Raw genomic sequence first — 26,291 nt, forward strand, 5'->3', positions numbered from 1 at the left:
AGCCAGAGGCATTCTCCTAGGGTGGCAGTGGCTAATACAAGACCCACCTCTTCTCTCACAATACATGGAAACTACAGCAAACTACAGTTGAAGAAGTTCACTGGCTGCAGTCTACCATTCCTGCAGGATTTGTATGCGTCCAGGACAAAGAAATGGGCAGAGAAAATCATTACGGACATTCCCCATCCAGCAAACTGCCTTTTCCTAAATCTCCCTTCTGGAAACAAAAACTTCATAGCATCTTAACAATTTCTTCCTCCAGGCAGTTAATCTGATCAACCGATCTAGTTAGCCCCCCTAACACCCCTCTACCCCATCACCGTAAACGCAGTAAACCATGTTTCATAATGCTGTTTACATTGTAAATACTTGCTGGCATTTACGCACGTTTTATTCCATATCTGAACTTTAACCTCTAATTTGAAAGTTTATGTTGTTATTTATTCTTAAAATTGTTGGATGTTGCATGTTGCACCAACAGGCCACGGGGAATAACATTGATCGTTGCTCGTTGGGAAGGCAACGATGATGCCAGAGGTTTTGACACGGAGAGAGGTGGATGGACCAGAATAATGGTCGAGGGAGATACGTTAGAGAGACTCCCACTCAGACAGGCACGTGGGTGACAGAAAAGCGGCAGGTTATGAGCTATGTAGGAGGAAAGGGTTAAACTGATGGTGGAGTAGGTTTATACAGCATGGGGGCAGAGGAGATTTGTGGATTAGAGAAGCAGGTCTTATGGAGATAGGTTGAGCGAGCTAGGGCTTTTCTCTTTGGAGAGGAGGAGGATGAGAGGTGACTGGACAGGGGTGCGTAACATGATAAGAGTCACTGATAAAGTGACAAGCCAGAGACCGTTTCCCAGAATAGAAACGAGGGGCATAGTTTTAAGGCGTTAGGAGGAAAGTCTGTCAGAATGTCTGAGATAGGTTTTTTTCTCTCACAGAGGACGGTGGGTGCACGGAATACCCTACCACAGGGGTGGTGGTAGAGGCAGATATATTAGGGAGCTCGAAGAGACTCTCAGATAGGCACAAGGATAGAAGGAAAGTTGAGGAGGGAAGGGTTAGATTGATCTTGATTAGGTCAGCATGGCATGATGGGCCGAAAGGCCTGTTGTATGTTCGAGTACAAGGTGACCATGCAGAGAAGGTTCACTCGATTGTTTTCTGGGAGGGTTACGCTCATGGGCAGAGCTTCCTCTCGCCAAGGTTCAGCGGAACGAGAAGGTAGAAGGTCTGAAGCAAGCATTAACCAAGCTCTTGTTTCCTCTAACAACACACACAAATGCTGGTGGAACGCAGCAGGCCAGGAAAGGTAGTAAGAGATTTGAAAGTAGAATGGGACGTGGAATTAAAATGTGTGTCAAGGAAGGATATATGGCTGTAATAGTGGGTCTGGGTCCGGGTCACACATTTTAATTCCACGTCCCATTCCCATTCTGATATGTCTATCCATGGCCTCCTCTACTGTCAAGATGAAGCCACACTCAGGTTGGAGGAACAACACCTTATATACCGGCTGGGTAGCCTCCAACCTGATGGGATGAACATTGACTTCTCTAACTTCTGTTAATGCCCCTCCTCCCCTCCTTACCCCATCCCTGATATATTTGGTTCCCCTCCCCTCCTTTTTCTCTCTGCCCAGATGTTCTCCATCTCCCTCTGGTGCTCCCCTCCCCCTTTCTTTCTCCCTAAGCCTCCCATCCCATGATCCTTTCCCTTCTCCAGCTCTGTATCACTTTCGCCAATCATCTTTCCAGCTCTTAGCTTCACCCCTCCCCCTCCGGTCTTCTCCTATCATTTCCCATTTCCCCCTCCCCCTCCTACTTTCAAATCTCTTACTATCTTTCCTTTCAGTTTGTCCTGACAAAGGGTCTCGGCAACAGTGCTTCTCCCTATAGATGCTGCCTGGCCTGCTGCGTTCCACCAGCATTTTGTGTGTGTTGCTTGAGTTTCCAGCATCTCCAGATTTCCTCGTGTTTGTTGTTTCCTCTGCTTGTAAATCCTGGTGCTGGGGGTTCGCAGCCTAAGGATGGGCAGACTCTTTGGATTTCTCTGTCTCATAGGCTAAATGATCAAGTATATTTAAGGATCAAGTATGAATGCCAGGATATGGAGATCAAGAAAGTAGACAAAATGTCAGCCGCAGTCTTAATGGGCACACAACTGGGTGGCTAGGCACAGCCAGCTCAAATACCATCTATTAATTTGCCAATGACTCAACTGTTATTGGAAGAATTTCGGATGCTGTCGAAGTGGCATACAGGAGCAAGATAGATTGGCTGGTTGAGGGGTGTCACAGCAACAATCTTCACTCAATGTCAGTAAGATCAAGGAATTGATTGTGGGCTTCAAGGAGGGAAATTGAGGGAAATCCTCCATCCCTCCTTGAGGGATCAAAAGTAGAAAGGGTGAGCAGATTGAAGTTCCTGGGCGTCAACATCTCTGAGGATCTCTCCTGGGCACAACACATCGGTGCAATTATAAAGGAGGCAAGACAGTGACTATGCTTCATTAGGAGTTGGAGGAGAGGTCGTATGTCAGCAAAGACGCTCACAGCTTTCTACAGATATAGCCTGCAGAGCATTCTGACTGTTCACATCACTGTCTGGTGTGGAACAGCCACTGCACAGGATCAGAAAAAGATGCAGAAAGTTGTAAACTCAGCCAGCTCCATCACGGGCACGAACCTCCCCAGCATCGAGAACACCTTCAAAAGGTGATGCCTCAAGAAGGCAGCATCCATCATTAAAGGACCCCCGTCACCCAGAACATACCCTTTCCTTTTTGCCACCATCAAGGAGGAAGCACAGGAGCCTGAAAACACACATTCAACTCTTCAGGAACAGCTTCTTCCCCTCCGCCATCAGATTTCTAAATGGACAATGAACCCATGAACATTACCTCTGTACTTTTTCTTCTATGTTTGCATTAATTTAATTTTCTTTTTTTTATAAAAACTTATCATAATTTATAGTTTTTACTATTATGAAGAGCAATGTACTGCTGCCGCAAAACAATGAATTTCACGACACACACCGGTGATATGAAGCCTGATTCCGACGTAGTGAGGAAGCACACGATTGGGGATCTGGAGAGACAGAGGAACTTACACTTGTTTTTCGAGAGGAATGGTCGGATCCACCTTCTCTCCCGTCTCACTGCTCTCTGTGCTCTGCTGCTTGGGGACCTTCTGAGTCCAGCTCGGCTGCCTGTTGTGATGCTTGACTCTTTCCTCTTTCGGTGGAGAAGCTCTTTCTGCCGAGTCAAACTGGACTAAGGGCACAATGCACAGGAAGTGGGAACATTATTAGTCAGAAGAGTAGCTTAGAGCCATAGTGTGCTAAAGCACAGCAAAAGGCCTTTTGGCCCATTTAAGAACATAAGAGATAGGAGCAGGAGTCGGCCATCTGGTCCATGGAACTGCTCCGCCATTCAATAAGATCACGGCTGATCTGGCCATGGACTCATCTCCACCAACCTGCCTTTTCCCCATAACCCTTAATCCCCCTACAATGTAAAAATCTATCCAAACCTTGTCTTAAATATATTTACTGAGGCAGCCTCCACCACCTCATTGGGCAGAGAATTCCACAGATTCACCACTCTCTGGGAAAAGCATTTCCTCATCTCCATCCTAAATTTACTCCCCTGAATCTTGAGGCTACATCTCCTAGTTCTAGTCTCACCCACCAGTGGGAACAACTTTCCTGCCTCTATCTTATCTATCCCTTTCCTAATGTTATATATTTCCATAAGATCTCCTCTCATTCTTGCATGCTGTATTATTATTCTTCCTAGTCCTATTGACCTGCAACTGGACCATAGCCCTCCCCCCTCCCCCAAATAGTCCTTAAATGAGCCCACATCCACTATGTGTACTGGCAGCTTTTTACACATTCACACCAACCTCTGAGTGAAGAAGTTCCCTTAAGTATTTCACTTTTCACCCTTAACCTATGACCTCTAGTTCTAGGCTCACGGTAAAATAGCCTGCTTGCATTCATCCTATCTATACTTCTCATAATTTTGTATACCTCTATCAATCCCAAGAACTTTCTATAGGGGCACAATTGAGAGCATCCTGACTGGCTGCATCACTGCCTGGTATGGGAACTGTGCTTCCCTCAATCGCAGGACTCTGCAGAGAGTGGTGCAGACAGCCCAGCGCATCTGTAGTTGTGAGTTTCCCATGATTCAGGACATTTACAGAGACAGGTGTGTAAAAAGGGCCCAAGGGATCATTGGGGACCCGAGTCACCCCAACCACAAACTGTTCCAGCTGCTACCATCCGGGATACGGTACCACAACATAAAATCCAGGACCAACAGGCTCAGGGACAGCTTCTTCCACCAGACCATCAGACTGATTAACTCATGCTGATTTGAGTGTACAATGTATTACATTGACTGTTCTATTTATTATAAATTACTATGATTGCACATTTAGACAGAGACGTAACATAACGATTTTTTACTCTTTACGTACGTGAAGGGTGTAAGAAATAAAGTCAATTCGTTTCAATTCAAACCTCCTCTCATTCTCCTACACTCCAGGGAATGAAGTCCTAACCTATTCAATCTTTCCCTGTAACTCAGTTTCTCAAGTCCTGGCAACATCCTTGTAAATTTTTATTGTATTCTTTCAAACGTATTGATTTCCTTCCTGTAGGCAGGTGACACACAGTACTCCAAATTTGCCCTCACCAACGTCTTGTAGCTTTAAGTTGTGCATTAATTAACTATTCTGAAAAAAAAGACTATATGGTATAGGAGCAGAATTAGGCCATTCAGCCCATCAAGTGCACTCTGCCATTTCATCATGGCTGATCCCAGATCCCACTCAACCCCGTACACCTGCCTTCTTGCCATATCCTTCGATGCCCTGACTGAACGGGAAACGATCAACTTCCACCTTAAATATGCCCACGGACTCGGCCTCCACTGCAGTCTGTGGCAGAGCATTCCACAGATTCACCACTCTCTGGCTAAAAAAATCCTCCTTACCTCCATTTTAAAAGGTTGCCCGTCAGTTTTGAGGCTGTGCCCTCTAGTTCTGGATACCCCACCACGGGAAACATCCTCTCCACATCCACCCTATATAGTTCTTTCAACGTTCGGTAGGTTTCAATGAGCTCCTCATGTACTGCCTCCTCACCAGTGACACACAGAGCGGAACTCCTTTCGGACTCAGGCTGAACTGCAGGGGACGGGGAGGAGGTCTGGCACCTCCACACGTAGCATACAGGCCCACTGGTGTGTGGACACACCCTGATGCTCGTAAACCAGATCCCCAGCTATGGGTAAATAGCCCCACTGCCTTGTGGGCAGCCTCGGGAGAGACAAAGGCTACGGGAGTAAACCCAGACAGCAAGTCCAGAGCGGAGCCCCTAAGGTGGCTGGATGACCTAGAACATCCTGCTGGCAGCTCCTGCAGCCAAGCTGGTGCCAAACATATCACTTCATAAGCTTTCCTTCAGACTAAGCCGGTGAGGCAGAGAGGGGGATCTTGACGATTGGGCATCTCAGGATCTCCACAGCTTCTGCCCAGGTTGGGATGATGATCATCACCCATTGTCCTTCAAAGCAGATGGATGTCACCCAGATAGAGTGAATGTGGAGAGGATGCTTCTTACAGTGCGGGACCCTAGGAACGCAGGGCACAGCCTCAGAATAGAAGGATATCCTATTAGAACAGAGTTGAGGAGGAATTTCTTCAGCCTGAGGGTGACAAATCTGTGGAATTCATTGCCATAGATGGCTGTGGAGAACAAGGCACTGGGTAATTTTAAAGTGAAGGTTGATGAGTAAATGCATCAAATTTAAGGGGAGAAGGCAAGCGAATCGGGTTGAGAGGGTAAATAAATCAGCCATGATAGAATGGCACAGCAGACTCGAAGGGCCGAATGGTCTAATTCAGCTCCTATGTCTTGTGGTCTAATGGAATGGAGAAACATCCCCTTCTTAGAAGTCTGAAGCACTGGGGGAGTGAGAACTAACTTTGGCCCGGGCCCAGGAGCAGGACTGCAGCATTTCATGACTTGGCTCTTCAATTATCTTCAGCAAGACCAGTTTCCCTTCCAGTCTTCATATCCCTGGATTTCCCCATTAACCTTGGCCTTGAGAACACTCAGTATCTGAGCATCCACACCCCTTAAGTAGGACTCGAAACATCTACACAACTTCATAAAAACAACTTTGCCTGACACCCTGAGTGCCTGACTTCTTCCCCTGATACTTTGCCCTCAAGTTCTCAGGCTGAGGGGAAGCAGCCTCTCAGCATTTGCCTTGTCAACCCCATGATGTGCCTTCCGGTCTCTAAATTCCAGAGAAAATACAGTGGATTTTGGATAATTTGGCCATCGGTCAATCACAGCAGCCACTTATTTGGGACGGCTTTTAAAAAACAAAAACGAATCGAGAAAATAGCTGGGATTCTCTTCATTTATTTGGGACATTATGCCACTTTTAAAATAGCATCAGTTGCAAAAAGAAAGAAAAAAAAAGAACCCTATCTAACTGAGGAAAAAAACACACTGAGTACAAAAAAAAAGAAAAAAAACACATTAGGAATCAACCCCCAGAGCAATACGTCTTACCATCTTCTAAAGAGAAATAATCATCAACCACCAATTCATGTTTATATAAAATAAGATTGGAAGGAAACCATAAAAATAATTCAAATTAAATGATAATATTTGGCAAAAGAGCCCCATCTTCTCTCAAAGTCATATCAGGGATCAAAAGTTCTCTTCATTTCTTTGGGACATTATGCCACTTTTTCAATAGCATCAGTTGCGTGTGCTTGTGTTCAAAACGCAGTGATCTTTGTCACTAATAGCTGGTGAGAAATAAGCAGTGAGACAATGCAGAACTGCTCTGCTCACTGTGGTTTCAAGCATTTAGGGTTGGGGATGCCAGAAATGGCAGGGAGTGAAAATGAAGTGACTTCACTACTTCAACAAGTTAGGAGCTACGAAGAATTTGGCGGTATCGACAAACATTTTGAATGCTACAATGAAAGTGAAGAGTTGGAGGATGCAGTTGTCGGAAGTATTGATTGAAGGCAGTCTGTTTTCTGCACTAGGTATCTGTACTAACTTTGTTCATTCACAGTCAATCATAAGGACATGGCAGGGTGCACTGAATAAATTCCTCCCTCGATAACTATTAGGAACTAATACACAGCTTTATAGTACTGCAGATGAATTGATAATGTCCTAATTTGATCTGTATTTCATTTGAATAGATAATTTGTTACTCGGTTAACGGTAGTTGTCTTCATTTTTATTTAACAATGAAGTGTGGAATGAGTGCTTCGAGCAGTGCTGCCCCAGCAAGCCCGATTAACCCTAACCTAATCACGGGATAATCTACAATGAACAATAACCTGGCTGGTAGGTCTTTGGCCTGTGGGAGGAAGCTGGAGCACCCAGGGAAACCCCCACATTCCATGGGCAGGATGTACAGACTCCTGCTAGAATGGATCACCTAACTCCAGAACAGCTCGAGTTGTAACCACTACTCTATCTCTAGAGTAACCGCTACTCTACCTCTTTTATAACTTCTTAATTATTTCTATGAAACTTCAGCTAATTGGGGCAGCTGCTTAATTGGGCCAAAATGTAGTGGTCCCGATGTGTCCCAATTAAAGGAATCCATTGTAATTGAATTCTTTTTCTCTCGTAGGAACATCCAGGAATCAATCTTGTAAACCTTGTATGTCCTATTGCCAGGATAAAGTGCATTAAGAGACCAAGACCATACTTCACATTTTAGGTCTGAGCTCACTAAGCAGGAGGAGAGTTTTGTAAGACCACAAGATATAGGAGCAGAATTAGGCCATTCAGCCCATTGAGTCTGTTCTGTCATTCCATCATGGCTGATCCCAGATCACATTCAACCCCGTACACCTGCCTTCTCGCCATATCCTTTGATCAGGAAACTATCAAATTCTGCCTTAAATATACCTACAGACTTGGCCTCCACTACAGTCTGTGGCGGAGCATTCCACAGATTCACTACTCTCTGGCTAAAAAAATTCCTCCTTACCTCTGTTCTATAAGGTTGCTCCTGAATTTGAGGCTGTGGCCTCTAGTTCTGGGTATCTGGAAACATCCTCTCCACATCCACCCTATCTAGTGCTTTCAACATTTGGTAGGTTTCAATGAGATCCTCACACATTCTTCTAAATTCCAGTGAGTACAGGCCCAAAGTTGCCAAACACTCCTCATATGTTAACCCCTTCGTTCCCAGTATCATCCTCATGAACATCCTTTCTGAGATATGGGGCCCAAAACTGTTGACAACAATCAAAGTGCGGCCTGACTAGTGTCTTATGAAGGCTCAGCATTATCTCCTTGCTCTTATATTCTATTCCCCTTGAAATAAATGCCAACATTGCATTTGCCTTCTTTACCACAGACTCAACCTGTAAATCAACCTTCAGGGAGTCTTGCACGAGGACTCCTAAGACCCTTTGTGCCACTGATGCTTGAATTTTCTCCCCATTTGGATAATGGTCTGTGCTATTGTTCCTTTCACCAAATTGCGTTGTCACACGTTTCCCAACACTGCATTCCATCTGCACTATTTTGCCCATTCTTCCAATTTGTCTAGGTCCTGCTGCAATCACATTGCTTCCTCAGCACTACCTACTGCTCCACCATCTTCGTATCTTCTGCAAACTTTGCCATAAAGCCATCAATTCCATTATCTAAATCATTGACAAACAATGTGAAAAGTAGCGGTCCCAATACTGACCCCTGAGGAACACCACTAGTCACCTGCAGCCAACTAGAAAAGGCCCCTTTTATTCCCACTTGCTGCCTCCTTTGTCAGCCATTTCTCTATCCATGCCAGTACCTTTCCTGTAACACCATGGGATTTTACTTGTTAAGCAGCCTCATGTGTGACACCTTATCTGACGCCTTCTGAAAATCCAAGTAAATGACATCCCCTGCCTCTCCTTTGTCCACCCTGCTTGTTACTTCCTCGAAGAACTCTAACAGATTTTTCAGTCACCAGAAACCATGCTGATTTTGACTTATTTTATCATTCATCTCCAAATATCCCGAAACTTTATCCTTAATAATAGACTCCAACCTTTCCCAACCACTGAGGTTGGGCTAACTGGCCTATAATTTCCAAACACGAGGAAATCTGCAGATGCTGGAAATTCAAGCAACACACACAAAATGCTGGTGGAACACAACAGGCAAGGCAGCATCTATAGGGAGAAGCGCTGTTGACGTTTTGGGCTGAGACCTTTTGAAATGTCGACAGTGCTTCTCCCTATAGATGCTGCCTGGCCTGCTGTGTTCCACCAGTATTTTGTGTGTGGTGCTGGCCTATAATTTCCTCTCCTTTGCCTTCCTCCCTTCTTAAAGAGTGGAGTGACATTTGCAATCTTCCAGTCCTCCAGGACCATGCCAGAATCAAGTGATTCTTGAACAATCATGACCAATGCTTCTGTTATCTCTTCAGCAACCTCTCTCAGGACTTAGGGAGAGTAGTCCATCTGGTCCAGGTGACTTACCCACCTTACAACCTTTCAGTTTGCCTTGCACTTCTTCCTTTTAAATAATAGTGGCATTCACTCCTACACCATAACACTGCTAGTGTCTTCCACAGTGAAGACTGATGCAACGTACCCATTAGGTTCATCTGTCATTTCTTTGTCCCCCATTACTACCTCACCAGCATCATTTTCCAGTGGTCCAATATCAACTCTCACCTCCTCTTTAATCTTTATATAACTGAAAAAAACTTTTAGTATCCTGCTTTACGTTATTGGCTGGTTTACCCTCAAATTTTATCTTTTCCCTTTTTATGGCTTTTTTAGTTGTCTTTTGTTGGATTTTAAAAGCTTCCCAATCAGTCAACTTCCGGCTTACTTTTGCTACCTTATAAGCCCTTTCCTTGGCTTTTATGTAGTCCTTAACTTCCCTTGTCAGCCACGATTGCCTACCCCTGTCATTTGAGAATCTGCGGGACATATCTATCCCGTGCCTTGTGAACTATTCTCAGAAACTTCAGCCATGTCTGCTCTGCTGTCATCCCTGCCAGTATCCTCCCCCAATCCCCCTGGACAAGCTCCTCTCTCATGCCTCCGTAATTCCCTTTATTCCACTGTGATTCTGATACCTCTGACTTATGTTTCTCTCTCTCAAACTGCAGTATGGACTCAATCATATTAAGATCACTGTCTCCTAGGGGTTCCTTTAGATTAAACTCACAACACTAATGTCCCCATACCCCCTTGCAATAAAGGCTAATTTGCCTCGCTGAATTCCCTCCTTACCCAACTCTGCAATTGGGTATCTTTCCTAAAACTCTTCATGGTTCAGAGCTCCCACAGGTTTGTCCCTTTCCCTGCTTGTATTTTCTGAGTAGGCAGTACGCCGTGCTACTCTTGAGAGTTTATGCACCTATATGCACCTGCAAGTGCTTTGGCGATTTGTTCTGCTTTCCACTCCCAGGGCTGCTCGTACTCTGCCGCAGGCCGCTCGTCATTCTCCGGCAGGCAGCTGTCAATTGGCCACTGACTTCCCGTCCTTTCCAACGCGGTATTCCCAAGGGCTTCCGTCTTTGGTCCCAATTCCCCTGGCTCGTAGGGACTATCGTACAGGGATTGTTTCCCGAGTGGATCCTTCGAGCCTCGCCTTCGGATTTCTGGATTGGGGGAAAATTACAACGTGCTTAGGGATCATATGTTCTTGAAACAGGAAACAAACTGATTGTGCTTAGATGGATATTTACTCCCTGGCCACTTTATTAGGTACTCCAGCTCGTTAATGCAAATATCTAATCAGTGAGTCATGTGGCGGCAACTCAGTGCGTAAAAGCATGCAGACTTGGTCAAGAGGTTCAGCTGTTGTTCAGACCAAAAATCAGAATGGGGAAGAAATGTGATCTAAGTGACTTTGACCGTAGAATGATTGTTGGTGCCATACGGGGTGGTTTGAGTATCTCAGAAACTGCTGATCTCCTGGGATTTTCACGCAAAGCAGTCTCTCGAGTTTACAGAGGATGGTGCAAAAAACAAAAATCATCCAGTGAACAGCAGCTCTGCGGGTGCAAACTCCTTGTTAATGAGAGAGGTCAGAGGAGAATGGCCAGACTGGTTCAAGCTGACAGGAAGGCGAGAGTTACCCAATGCCCACACATCACAACAATGACATGAAGACACAACACATCTAACCTTGACGTGGGTGGGCTACAGCAGCAGAAGACCATGAACACACACTTTGCAGGAGGTAGCTAATACTGTGGCCACTGAGTGCAGATCTAGTGAATAGCCAGGGATCTTTCTCCCAGGCTGACAATGGCTAATGTAAGGGGGCATCAATGTAAGGTGAGGGAAGGTAGGGGGATAGAACACCGAACACAGAACAGTACAGCACAGGAACAGGCCCTCCAGCCCACGGAATTTCCTGAATCAGCTAAAAAGTAAATCAAAAATACCCAAACACTAATCCCTTCTCCTTACACAATGTCCACATCCCTCCATCTTCCTCACATCCATGTGCCTATCCAAACATCTCTTAAAAGCCTCTAATGTATTTGCCTCCAGCACCTCACCAGGCATCCACCACTCTCTGAGTACAATAATTTGCCCCTCACATCCACTTTTGATCCTACCCCCCTCTCACCTCCAAAGCAGGTCCTCTGGTATTAGACATTCCAACCTGGGAAACCCTGTCTACTCTATCCATGCCTCCCATCATCTTGCAAACCTCCATCGGATCTGCAAAAACCCATTTCAGGGAGGTAACACCATCAGCAACACTGTCATTATCTTTGACCCCTGTTAGGTAGGGGGACACTTTAGTGTAGTCTGGGGTGAAGTACGTTTTATATTTTCTTTTTTTTTTGGAATGCTCTTGCCATGTCTTGCTCTCTCTCTCTCTCTTGCTCGCTCTCTGTCTGTCTGTCTCTCTCTCTCTCTCTCTCTGTCTCTCAAAAAAAATCGATTTCCGGGATACTGTATATAATTTTTGGTTGTCAGGGAGCCGCTATCAGTAAGCGGGAGACTCCCAGAACTTCCGGGGGAGGTGCTCAGCCTCCGCCACTCCGGAGAAATCAACCCAAGATTGCCAGCCTCTCGTGATAGCACATGCCCTCCAAACCAGGCAGCGTCCCTATAAACCCCTCCCTCACTCTCTCCGAAGCCTCAACAGCAGGGCGACCAGAACTCTACACAGTACTCCAGATGCGGCTTAACCGGAGTTTTATAAAGTTGACAGAGTTGTTTCACAGGGAGAGTGGTGGGTGGAATGTGATGACCCAGGGCTGTGGTAGAGGCAGACACACAGGGACAGGCTGATGGATGAAAGAAGACGGACTGCACAGTAGTGTAGCAGTTACTGTAACACTATCACAAAAACAGCGACCCAGGTTCCTTGCCTGCCACTGTCTGTAAGGAGTTTGTGCGTTCTCCCCGTGACAGCGTGGTTTCCTCTGGGTGCTCTGGTTTCCTCCCACGTTCCAAAGACAGACAGGTTAAGAGTTAATTGGTCACATGGGTGTAACTGGGTGGAGCACGCTCGTTGGGCCGGAAGGGCCTGTAACTGTGCTGTAACGCTAAATAAATAAAATTAAAACGAGGGGAGTGTTGGATTGATCTTGGAGTAGGTTAAAGGGTCAGTACAGCACTGTGGGCTGAAGGGCCTGTACTGTCCTATGGTTGTTTTTCCCTCAGTCTGCGAGGCTTCCTCTCACGTGATTGTCCTTGAGCTTCCGACACAAGAACTGTGGCCCTGTGACTCACAGCTGCTGTTTTTCCCTGCCAACGGCAGCTCCGTGGGAATACTCCGAGAGGTTGGTGCTTTTCCCAGCAGGGTGGGAACCTGTCAGAAATCCACTCGTTTACATGCGGAGATGTTACAAGTCAGCACTTTTAAACTGGCCGCACCCTAGGGACCGAGGCTGTCAGTCACACCAGGTTCCTCTGCCGAGATGCACCTCACCCAAACTCCGCTGTGTTCTGAGGCCAGCGTTTTCAGAAACTCTTTAAACATCAAATCACTGTGTGTAGGAAGTGTATAATTGCACAGGACAGTGCGCAGGTTAGCTCTGCAAACATCCCTTGGGATTCGTGTAATTATACTCACAATGAAAGCCAGGCCAGGCTGGGGTTGTTTTCTTTGGAGAACGTAAGATTTAATCACAGAGGATAAAGTTATGAGAGATCTTTGTAAGAGTGATATGAGAAGGTTGAGAAACCCAAAATGGAATGACTAGAGGACCGTGGAGTTTCTAATACTTCATCCTGTCATTCACCGTATGTACACACACTCCTGCACCTCATGTCACTTTACATACATGCAAACGGCCTGTGATTAGAAGCTATTGTAGGTATTTATATTTATTCTGTTTTTTTAATTATTGTGTTCTTTATCTTAAGTGTGCTTCTTTGTGTTACACTGGACCTGGAGTCACAATTATTTCAGTCTCCTTTATACTTCTGTACTGGAAATGTCATTAAGCAATCTTTAGAAACTATGCACAGACCGACACACAAAGTGCAGAAGAAGACAAACCGTGCAAATAAACAATAAATAAATAACAAGTTGTAGAATCCCTGGAAGTGAGTCCATTGGCTGTGGAATCAGTCCAGAGCCGAGGTGAGTGAAGTTATCCACAGGAGCCTGGTCATTGAGGGGTATTCACTGTTCCTGATCCTGCTGGTGTGGGACCCGAGGCTCCTGTACCTCCGGCCCGATGGACACCACGAGAAGAGAGCATGGCCTGGAAGGTAGGGAGCGGAGGGAGGAGGGTGCTTGATGATGGACGCTGATTTCTCGTGGCAGCGCTCCTTGTTGATGTGCTCAACGGTGGGAAGGGCTTTGCCTGTGATGGACTGGGCTATATACATGACTGTTTGGGGGTGTTTCCTGTTTCTGAGAGCTGGTGTCTCCATACCAGGCAGTGATGCAATCAGTCAGGACAATCTCCACTTTAGAAGTTTCTCTAAATTTTTGGTTATGTGCTCAATCTATGCAAACTTCTAACGAAGCAGAGGTGCTGAGATGCCTGCTTTGTGATGACATTTATCTGCTGGTCCCAGGCAGGTCCTCTGATATGTTAATGTCAGGGAATTTACTGGCCCTCTCCACCTCCAATCCCTTAATGAGGACTGGATCATGGACCTCCAGCTTCTCCTTCTGTAGTTGACTATCGGCTTTTTGGTTTTGCTGATGTCTCTTGATCTTTTCTTTTAAACATAGAAACGTAGAAAACCTACAGCACAATACAGGCCCTTCGGCCCACAAAGTTGTGCCGAACACGTCCCTACCTTAGAAATTACTAGGCTTACCCATAGTCCTCTATTTTACTAAGGTCCATGTCTGTATCTAAAAGTCTCTTAAAAGACCCTATCGTATCCGTCTCCACCACTGTTGCCAGCAGCCCATTCCACGCACTCACCACTCCGAGTAAAAAACTTAGCCCTGACATCTCCTCTGTACCTACTCCCCAGCACCTTAAACCTGTGTCCACTTGTGGTAACCATTTCAGCCCTGGGAAAAAGCCTCTGACTATCCACACGATCAATGCCTCTCATCATCTTGTACGCCTCTATCAGGTCACCTCTCATCCTCCGTCGCTCCAAGGAGAAAAGGCCAAGTTCACTCAGCCTATTCTCATAAGGCACGCTCCCCAATCCAGGCAACATCCTTGTAAATCTCCTCTGCACCCTTTCTATGGTTTCCACATCTTTCCTGTAGTGAGGCGACCAGAACTGAGCACAGTACTCCAAGTGGGGTCTGACCGGGGTCTGACCAGGGTTCTATATAGCTGCAACATTACCTCTCGGCTCCTAAACTCAATCCCACGATTGATGAAGGCCAATACACTGTACGCCTTCTTAACCGCAGAGTCAACCTGCGCAGCTGCTTTGAGCGTCCTATGGACTGGGACCCCAAGATCCCTCTGATCCTCCACACTGCCAAGAGTCTTGTCATTAATACTATATTCTGCCATTATATTTGACCTACCAGAATGAACCGCTTCTCACTTATCTGGGCTGAACTCCATCTGCCACTTCTCAAGCCCAGTTCTGCATCCTATCAGTTTGTTCCTAAGGGACTCACCTAAGGGAGTGTCCTTCTTCCTGAAAATGGCGGTCAAGTGTGAATCCTGGCGGGTTCCTCCTATCATCGACCATTTTATTCACAAGCGATCGGTTATTAGGTTTAATCGTGGTGTGTTAGGGGGGAATGTTGCTTAAGATCTTCAGGAAACTTGCTCCCCTCCTATATCAGCAAATGACCAGCAGGAAGAGGGAAAATAGACACAGCTGCTCACAAATGTCTGCACGCAACTTCCTTATCACTAAAGGTTAGGGTCAGGATCAGGTTTTACAGTACTGTGCAAACGTCTTAGGCTCATACATACTGTATAGCTAGGGTGCTCAAGACTTTTACACAATACTATAATAATTGTATGTATTGCACTGTACTGCTGTCACTAAACAAAAAGATCATGACATATGTGAGAGCTGATAAACCTGATTCTGATATGGGTCTTCATTGTGGACTGGGAGTGGGAAGAGGGCAGGGAGGGGGGATCAGGGTTGGGAAAATGGGAATGGAGAGGGGAGGGAGCGGGAAGCACCAGAGAGACATTCTGTAATAATCAATAAATCAATCTGAAACCAAATGACCTTGCCTGGTGTCTCAGGACTAGGTGTGTCTGTACCTGCGCTACCCCCCACCCCTGGCACTCCTTCTGTGCCACCGTCCTGCACCCCTCCTGCAGCGCTCCACCCTTGTCATTCCCTTCGCCAGATTTACAAACTCACTCTCTGCTCCACGTTGGCAATTACAGTACTGTACAAAGGTCTTATGCGCCCTATCTTTATGTATGTGCCTAAAACTTCTGCACGGTGTGTGTGTTATGAAGTTTGTTCTCTTGCAGCAGCAGTATGATGTAACGCAGAAAATACACTGTAAGTACAGTGGGATATACTTTAAAAATAAGTAACGCAAAAAGAGAGCAAAATAGTGAGGTAGTGTTTGTGGATTCAGGGAAGTTCACGGAGAAGTTATTCCTCCATCGCCTCAACCCAGTTCCAACCCCGACTCCTCAATCTGCCTTTCTTGTAATATAACCACAGGATCTTAAATACGCATCTGACCACAACAACCCCTCACTCGATGTCAGCAAGACCAGAGACGATTGAGTTCAGGAGGAGGAAGCTGGAGGTCCATGAGCCAGTTCTCTACAGCAGAATAGAGGTGGAGACAGTCAATACCTTCAAATTCCTCAGCTTTAGCATTCCAGTTGATCTGTGCCATTCCAGAGCTCCAGGCAGTGTGGGGAGCTGAGCGCTGTGAATTGAATACGGAAGGGGCAAGCGGGGTGGCCACTGACGAGCGTAGGCCAGCGGTGAGAGTAGGGAGTCAGGCTTTGACTCAAGAGGCTGAGGCCAATGACTCGGGTTTGAGGATTTGGTCTTGGTTGCAGGCAGGATGGCAGATCTGGCAGTGGAATGCTCCTGCTGTGGGATGTGGGAATTCGTGGAATCTGATAGTTTCCCTGATGACTACACCTGCGGGAAGTGCCGCCAACCCCTGCTCGTGGAAAACCGCATCAAGGAGCTGGAGCTGGAGCTGGATGAACTTCGGATCATCCGGGAGGCAGAGCAATTGGTAGATACGACTGTTGAGCAGCTGGTTACACTCAGGGTGCAGAGTTCGGGGAGTAGATGTGTGAACACTGAGTGAGGTAAAGGGAGAAGGATGTCAGTACAGGGTCCCCCTGTGGTCATTGCCCTCAGCAACTGGTATACCCCGTCGGATACTGCTGAGGGGGTGACCTATCTGGGCAGGCAGCAGCCGCCAGACCGGTATCAATGTGGCTGGCTCTGAGCCTCAGAAGGGAAGGGTGAAGTCTGGCGATCGTCACAGGGGACCGGATATTTCGGGGACAGATAGGAGATTCTGCGGCAGCAAATGACACACCAGGACAGTGTGTTGCCTCCCGGGTACTAGTGTCCGGGATGTCTCTGAGCGGTTGCCGGATATTCTTGAAGGGGGGGGGGTGAGCAGCTGGAGATTGTGGTACCTGTTGCTACCAATGACATCGGCAGGAGAGGGACAGAGGTCCTGCGCAGTAAGTTTAGGGAGTTAGGAAAGAGGCTGAAGAGCAGGACCTCCAAGGTGGTCATCTCCGGATCACTCCCAGTGCTGCAAGCTAGTGAAGGTCAGAACAAGATAGCACCATTGAATGAGTGGCTGAGGAGTTGGTACAGAGGAGGCAGGATTTCAAGTTCTTGGCTCAATGGAAACTTCTCTGGGGAAGGGGTGACCTGTACACGTGGGATGGGTTACACCTAAACTGGAGGGGAACCAATATCCTGCGAGGGAGGTTTGCTGATGCTGTTGGGGAGGGTTTAAACTAGATTTGCAGGGGGTTGGGAACCAAAGTGAAGAGGTAGAGGATGGGGCAGTTGGTGCACAAGTAGAGACAACTTGTAGGGAGTTTGTGAGGAAAGTTAGGCAGATGACAGAGCAAAGAAGCACGCAGCCTGATGGTTTGAGATGTGTCTGTTTTGATGCAAGGAGTAGCGTAAACAAGGTGGATGATCTTAGAGCGTGGATCAATACGTGGAACTATGATGTTGTGGCCATTACAGAGACTTGGATGACTCAGGGGCAGGAATGGCTGCTGAGTGTGCCGGGCTTTAAATGTTTCAAAAAGGATGGGAAGGGAGGCAAAAGAGGTGGGAAGTGACATTGCTAATCAGGGATAGTATCAGGGCTGCAGGAAAGGAGGAAGTCATGGAGGGATTGTCTACTGAGTCATTGTGGGTGAAAGTCAGAAACAGGAATGGGGCAATATCTCTACTGGGTGTTTTTATAGACCTGCCAATATTAACAGACACATTGAGGAGCAGATAGGGAGGCAGATTCTGGGCTGTTGTGATGGGAGGTTTTAACTTTCCTAATATTGATTGGTATCTGCTTAGAGCGAGGAGTTTAGATGGGGTGGAGTTTGTTAGGTGTGTTCAGTTATGTTTCCTGACGCAATATGTAGATAAGCCGACTAGAGGAGAGGCGGTACTTGATCTGCTGTTGGGAAATGAACCTGGTCAGGCGTCAGATCTCTGGGTGGGAGAGCATTTTGGAGGTAGTGATCAAAAATCTATCTCCTTTACCATAGCGCTGGAGAGGGATAGGAGCGGACAATTTGGGAAAACACTTAATCGGGGTAGGGGGAAATATGATGCTATTAGGCAGCATAAATTGGGAGCAGATGTTCTCAGGGAAACACATGGCAGAAATGTGGCAAATGTTCAGGGGACATTTGCATGACGTTCTGCATAGGAATGTTCTATTGAGGCAGGGAAAGGATAGTAGGGTAAAAGAACCATGGTGTACAAAGGATGTAGAAAATCTAGTTAAGAAGAAAAGAAAAGCTTACGAAAGGTTCAAGAAACTAGGTACTGATAGAGCTTTAGAAAATTACAAAGGTGCCAGGAAGAAGGTCAAGAATGAAATTAGGAGAGCGAGAGGGGGACCTTGGCGAGCAGGATTAAGGAAAATCCCAAGGCATTCTACAAGTACGTGAAGAGCAAGAGGATGAGCCGGGTGAGAATAGGACCCATCAGGAGTGAGGGTGGAAACATGTGCATGAAACTGGAGGAGGTAGCGGATGTACTTAATGAATACTTTGCTTCAGTATTCACCAGTGCGAAGGACCTTGACAATTGTGGGGATGACTTACAACAGACTGAAACACTTGAGTGTATAGACATTAAGAAAGAGGATGCGCTGGAGCTGTTAAAAGGTACTAAGTTAGATAAGTCACTGGGACCGGACGAGATATACCCCAGGTTACTGTGGGAAGCCAGGGAGATTGCTGAGCCTGTGGCGATGATCTTTGCATCATTAACAGGGATGGGAGAAGTACTGGAGGACTGGAAGTTTGCAAACATTGTTCCCTTGTTCAAGAAAGTGAGTAGAGATAACCCAGGAAATTATAGACCAGTGAATCTGACTTCAGTGATGGGCAAGGTATTGGAGAAGATCCTGAGAGGCAGGATTTATGAGCATTTGGAGAGACATAATCTGATTAAGGATAGTCAGCATGGCTTCATCAAGGGCAGGTCATGGCTTACAAGCCTGATTGAATTTTTTGAGGATGTCACTAAACACATTGATGAAGGAAGAGCAGTGAATGTAGCGTATATGGATAAGGGTCCCCATGCAAGGTTCCTTCAGAAAGTAATGAAGCATGGCACCCAAGGAGACCTTGCTTTGTGGATCCTGAATTGGCTTGCCTACAGAAGGCAAAGGGTGGTTGTGGACGTTTCGTATTCTGCATGGAGGACGGTGACCAGTGGTGTTCTGCAGGGATCTGTTCTGGGATTCCCTCCTCTTTGTGATACATGGATGAGGAAGTGGAGGGATGGGTTAGTAAGTTTGCTGATGACACAAAGGTTGGGGGTGTTGTGGATAGTGTGGAGGGCTGTCAGAGGTTACAGCGGGACATTGATAGGATGCAGAACTGGGCTGAGAAGTGGCAGATGGAGTTCAACCAGGATAACTGTGAAGTGGTTCATTTCAGTAGGTCAAATTTGAAGACAGAATATAATATTAATGGTAAGACTCTTGGCAGTGTGGAGGATCAGAGAGATCTTGGGGTCCGTGTCCATAGAACGCTTAAAGCAGCTGCGCAGGTTGACAGTGTTGTTAAGAAGGTGTATGGTGTGTTGGCATTCATCAACCATGGAATTGAGTTTGAGAGCTGTGAGATAATGTTACAGCTATATACAAATGTTTGTAAAAGCCTGGTCAGACCCCACTTGGAGAACTGTGCTCAGTTCTGGTCACCTCACTACAGGAAGGATGTGGAAACCATAGAAAGGGTGCAGAGGAGATTTACCAGGATGTTGCCTGGATTGGAGAGCATGCCCTATGAGAATAGGTTGAGTAAACTTGGCCTTTTCTCTTGCAATGGAGGAGGAGAGGTGACCTGATAGAGATGTATAAGATGACGAGAGGCATTGATTATATTGATAGCCAAAGGTTTTTCCCAGGGCTGAAATGGCTAACACTAGGGGCAGAGTTTTAAGGTGCTGGGGAGTAGGTACAAGGGGGACATCAGAGTTAAGTTTTTCACATGGATAGTGATGAGTGCATGGAATGCACTGGCAGGAAGGTGGCAGAGGCGGATACAGTAGGAGACTCTTAGATAGGTACATGGAGCTTAGAAAAATAGAAAGCTAAGCAGTAGGGAAATTCTAGGCAGTTTCTAGAGTATGTTACATGGTTGGCACAACATTGTGGGCTGAAGGACCTGTAATGTGCTGTTGGTTTCTATGTTCTAAGAAAGCACAGCAATGCCTCTACTTACTTAGAGGTTTGCTTAGATTTGACATGCCGTCTAAAACTTTGACAAACTTCTGTCGATACTCAGTCGAGAGTATTCTGACTGGCCTGGTACGGAAACACCAATGTCCGGGAATGGAAAGGTCGACAGAAAGTGGTGGATACAGCCCAGTCCATCACGGGCAAAGTCCTCCCCCACCATCGAGCTCGTCTACAAGGTGTGGTGCCCCCGGAAAGCAGCATCCATCATCTAGGAGCCCCACATGCCAGGCCGTGCCCTCTTCACCCCACTGCCATCGAGCAGGAGGCACAGGAGCCTTAGATCCGACACCACCAGGCTCAGGAACAACAATCAGGCTTCTGAACCAGCCTGGATAACTTAACACCGAACGAATCCCACAACGCATGGACTCACTTTCAAGAACTGTACAACTCCTGTTCTCGGTATTACTGATCTCCTTTTTAAAATTTGTCTTCTTTTGCTCACTGGTTGTTTGTCAGTCTTTGTCTATGTATAGTTTTTCATAAATTCTATTGTATTGCTTTATTTTCCTGTAAATGCCTGCAAGAAAATGAATCTCAGGGCCGTATACTGTAACATATACATACCTGGTTAATAATTTTACTTTGACTCAGCAAAGAGATAACTGTGTGAATTTGTTCTAATAGTTTTTTTAAAGAAGAGCATAACATCGCAGCAACTGTGCATCGAACCTCTTTAATTCTCTTTCTTTGAAATCAAAGAACCCTCCCACCCTGATCATTCTCTCCTCTACTCCTCCCATCGCAAAGTCCCCTCTAATTTGTAACGATCAGCATGCGCAAAAATCTTGTGCTGTGCAATTTTTTTTTGGCCCAGTGATGACAACATGTGCGTAACTGAATACTTTCTTCGATAAAGACAGAATGAATAAGCCAGTTTGAAAATCTGCAGACAAACCATCACAAACTCCACGTTGCCTACACCGTCCGCATCAGAAAAGGAAACGTGATTGCGTATGGTTGTGAAATATACGTAACGTGCCAATGAGGTAGAGGCAACGTCCTGTCTAAGGTGTCCGCACTTACGCGCACATCTTTTGCTACTGGTGCACAAAGGGATTTAAACTGCGCACAAGAGGTTGTCACTCTCTACCTGTTGTCATGTTGAGTATATTTCACAACCACACACAATCATGTTTCCTTTTCTGCTTTCTGATGCGCACGGTGTTGATTCAGAGGCAAGGATGTTTCTCCCAAACTAGGACCATAAGACGCAGGAGCAGAATTAGGCCATTCGGCCCATCAAGTCCTTTCCATCATTTCATCACGATCTGTTCTCCCTCTCCCCATAACCTTTGATGCCCTTACTAACCAGAACCTATCAACCTCCTCTTTAAGTATACCTAACGGTTTGGCCTCCACAGCCACTGGTGCCAACGAATTCCACAGCTTCACCACCCTCTGGCTAAAGAAATTCATCTCCGTTCTAAATGGATGTACTTTTACTCTGAGGCTGTGACCCTCCCACTATTGCAAACGTCCTCCCCACATCCGCTGGGATGTTTCACAGCAGGGCACCAGAGACTATGAACCACAAGTCTGCTCGGCAACAAAACAGTTAAGCCAATGTTCTGGGAATCCTGTCTCCCTTCCAGATGGTTTCCAAAAGTGGATGTGTTGTGTATTGTTTCCAGGGTGCAGCTTCCTGTGGCTGCTTCCTCCCTCTCTCTCTCTTGTTTCCGCTCACGCCACATTCAGACCAGGGAAAGGAAGTCTCAGCTACGGTGCTGGGATTGTGGCAGGGAGCCTGGCGACGCTGGTCTTCTGTGCCGTCCCATAGCCGCAGCACGTCACCCCGAGATCACCAACACTGCTCCAACACTGAGAAGAATAGGTAATAGCTGAGGGGCAAAAGTGTCCATCATGGGGCCATTGGCTGGGAAGCTAAAAAGGTGCGCGTGATACGCATAACAACAATCCTCCTACAGAACGCTGGAAGAACTCAGCAGGTCAGCTGGGGGTGGGTTGGGCTCATGGTGAGACGAGAGGCCAGCTCCATTATCAGAACAGCACTTCACTGGACCCCTGAAAGGTGGGAGACCACAGACAACTTGGGGGCAGAACTGAGTGTCTGAACCACTGCTGGGGCACGGTACAGAAGATGGCCGAGGTCAGACAGAGATGGAGGGCCTTAATTCAAAGGTTTCAAAGGTGCATTTAATGCCAGATACATGTATACCATATACATCCTGAAATTCCTTTTCTCTGCAACCATAGAGTTCCCCAAAGAATGAATGACAGTTAACTGTTAGAACCCCAAAGCCCCTCCCCAGCTCCCCCTCTCACGTGTAAGAAGCGGCAAAGCAACAACCCTCTCCCCCACCAGCAGAAAAAGCATCGGCACTCCCCCCACCCCGCCACCGGGCACTCGAGCGTGCAGCAAAGCATCGATAAAGACACAGACTTGCAGAACCCAAAGACCACTCGTTCACCGGTATTCGACATGCGACAGGCTAATAAGGGAAAAAGGGACGTCCCTGTTTCACAGCGAGAGGGGAGACATAACAAAACAACTCGCTGATTTATGGTGTTAAAAGTCTGTTACGTTGTTTTTTTTCCGAGCTCTGTGCCCAAAGAACGCGGGTCTCTGGGCACCCAGCCAGCAGCCAGCTCACTGCCCTAAACCACAGAGGGATAACGGGCAGGAACTAACTAACTAACTAACTAACTAACTAACTAACTAACTAACTAACTCAGCAGGTCAGGTGGCATCTAAGGAGGTAAATAAACAGTCAATGTTTTGGGTGGAGGGCCTTCGTCAGGGCTGAGTTCCTCCAGCATTCTCTGTGTGTATGAGTTGCTCTGGATTTCCAGCATCCTATGCAAGAATTGCCAAGGATGATTATTTCTGCTGTGGCGGGATTGTGCTGAATATTTCAGGAAGAATGATGTCCGGGACCAAGGAATCAGGGGGAGGGAGCCGGATCAATGTTTATTGTCTGACCCTAATGATCCAGTCTGTTAACCAAAGGATGTTACCCTACTCCACTGCCCGTGAGGAGACCTGGATGATTACTGCAAGTTCAAATCTGCGAAAGGCCTTTACTCAAAATGGTGGCATCAGTCATTAATTTGAAATATCTTTGTTCTTCATGGATATTAGCACACCCAATGCCCTGCTTCTGTGAGTAGATTCTGTAAATGGTTCCTTCTTCTTGCTGTCCCTAAGCGGTGCTCTTGCTTTCTGGCCCTCCCTAGTAGTGTTGCCTTCAGGGCACATTGGCCTCCATAACTCAATGTATTGAGTACAGGAGACGGGATGTTATGTTGAAGTTCTGTAAGACGTTGGTGAGGCCTAACTTGGAGTATTGTCTGTGGTTTTGGTTTTCAGGAAAGGTGTGAGCAAGGTTGAAAGAGTACAGGGAAAATTTACAAGGATGTTACCGTTGCTGGAGAACCTGAGTTTAGAGGAAAGATTGATTAGCTTGGGACTTTATTCCTTGGAACGTAGAAGATTTGATACAAGTATAGAAAATTATGAGGGTTATAGATAGGGTAACCGCAAGCAGGCTTTTTCCCACTGAGGTTTGGTGGGACTCCAACCAGAGGCCGTGGGTTAAGGGTGAAAGGTGAAAAGTTTAAGGGGAACATGAGGGAAAACGTCTTCACTCAGAGGGTCCTGAGAGTGTGGAACGAGCTGTCAGTGGTGCATGTGAGCTGGATTTCAATGTTGGAGAGAAGCTTGGATAGGTACATGGATAGCAGGGGTATGGACGGCTATGGTCCCGGTGCAGGAAAATGGGAGTAAGACAGTTTAAGTGGCTTGACATGGACTAGATGGGCCAAAGGGCCTGTTGCTATGCTGTATTTCTCTATAATTCTATGTCTCTATGATCTGCAAATTACCTTTCTGGCACCAATTTTCAAAGTCACTAAAGCCTTGGACATTTCTGTACCCATCAGTACATCTGTCTGATGAGTTCGTATTCTCCTTCCCTCCAATAAATGCAAATACTGTACCTTCTAAACTCTGTGGTACTGGGTCCTAAACTGCACCAGGCACCAGGCTCCATTCATCTATCATAAACACAAGAGATTCTGCAGACACTGGAAACCTAGAGCAACACACACACACACACACACTCACACACACACACACACACACACACACACACACACAATACACACTCACACACACACACACACACACACACACACACACACACACACACACACACACACACACACACACACACACACAATACACACACACACACACACACACACACACACACACACACACACACACACACTCACACACACACACACACACACAATACACACTCACACACACACACACACACACACACAATACACACACACACACACACACACACACACACACACACACACACACACACACACACACACACTCACACACACACACACACACACTCACACATACACACACTCACACACACACACACACACACAATACACACACACACACACACACACACACACACACACACACACACACACTCACTCACTCACACACACACACACACACACACACACACACACTCACTCTGCTGGAGGAACTCAGCTTGTACAGTAGTAAGCAAAAGTCTTAGCTAGGGTGCCTAGTGCTTTTGCACAGTACTGTAGTAATTTTATGTATTGCACTGTACTGTTGCCACAAAGAAAAACAAATTTCATGGCATACGTGAGTGCTGATAAACCTGAGTCTGATATGGGTCTCTAATGTGGACTGAGAGTGGGAAGGGGACAGGGAGAGGGAATCACGGTTCTGAAAGAGGTAGCGGTAGAGATTCTGAAGGTACTAGTAATGGTATTTCAAAAATCGCTGGATGCTGGGATGGTGGCAGAGGACTGGAAAATTGCAAATGTCACTCCACCCTTTAAGAAAGGAGGAAGGCAGCAGAAAGGAAATTGTAGACCAGTTAGCCAGACCTTGGGAAGATGTTAGAGTCAATTTTTAAGGATGAAGTTATGGGGTACTTGGTAACACAGGACAAGATAGGACAAAGTCAATATGGTTTCCATCAGGAAAAATTTCTCCTGACGAACCTGTTTGAATTCTTTGAGGAGATTACATGTTGGATAGATAAAGGGGATGTTGTATATTTGGACTTACAGAAGGCCTTTGACAAGGTGCCACACATGGGGCTCCTTACCAAGTTAAGAGCTCATGGTATTACAGGAAAGTTACTGGAATGGTTGCAGCATTTGGCTGATTGGTAGGAGGCAGCGAGTGGGAATAAAAGGATCCTTTTCTGGCTGGCTGCCAGTGACCAGTGGTGTTCTGCAGGGGTCGGTGTTGAGACCGCTTCTTTTTATAATATATATCAATGATTTAGATGATGGAATAGATGGCTTGGTATCAGGTTTGAAGGTGATTCGAAGATTGGGTGGAGGGGCAGGGTAGAAACAGGTAGGCTGGAAAAGGACAGATTAGGAAAATAGGCAAGAAAGTGGCAAGTGAAATACAACGTTGGAAAATGTATGGCCATGCTCTTTGGTAGAAGAAATATGTTTGATAATGGGTGGAGATTTCAATTGTTGTTTGAATCCTTCGATGGATAGATCTAAACCTATCCGTACTCTTCCGAATAGATCAGCTTTACTTATTAACTCTTTTATGGTTGATTCGGGAATTACTGAAATATGGCGGTTTTTGAACCCTAAAGATAAAGAATTTTAGTTTTTTTCACATGTATATCATAGCTATTCTAGAATTGATTATTTTCTTATTGATCATCGTTTATTAGCAGATGTTATTGATTGTAAATATGATTCTATCGTTATTTCGGATCATGCACCTTTGAAGTTATCTATCAAGATTTCGGACTCTTTCATTAATACTAGATCTTGGAGACTCAACGCTATTTTGCTTCAAGATCCAGAATTTATTACCTTCATAAAACAGCAAATTGACATTTTTTTC

At 46.1% G+C, this 26,291-nt stretch overlaps 1 protein-coding gene across 2 annotated transcripts in view; it reads right to left on the minus strand.

Annotated features, from left to right (window-relative positions):
• The window catches only part of LOC132399552 (SH2 domain-containing adapter protein E-like), an 80,919-nt gene that overhangs the window by 9,235 nt on the left and 45,393 nt on the right, over positions 1 to 26,291 (minus strand). Inside the window, exons 3-5 of one of the 2 annotated variants that reach the window (XM_059980033.1) lie at positions 10,443 to 10,676; positions 3,116 to 3,278; positions 1,936 to 2,876 (exon numbers count right to left, since the gene is read on the minus strand). In XM_059980033.1, coding sequence (XP_059836016.1) covers positions 2,834 to 2,876; positions 3,116 to 3,278; positions 10,443 to 10,676 — 440 coding nt within the window. In that variant the 3' untranslated portion in view covers positions 1,936 to 2,833. Of the gene's footprint in view, positions 1 to 1,935; positions 2,877 to 3,115; positions 3,279 to 10,442; positions 10,677 to 26,291 lie in introns of those variants that run through there. The other variant, XM_059980032.1, reaches the window with a different exon arrangement.

The sequence above is a fragment of the Hypanus sabinus genome, chromosome 9, assembly GCF_030144855.1.
Source record: "Hypanus sabinus isolate sHypSab1 chromosome 9, sHypSab1.hap1, whole genome shotgun sequence".
Classification (NCBI taxonomy): domain Eukaryota; kingdom Metazoa; phylum Chordata; class Chondrichthyes; order Myliobatiformes; family Dasyatidae; genus Hypanus; species Hypanus sabinus.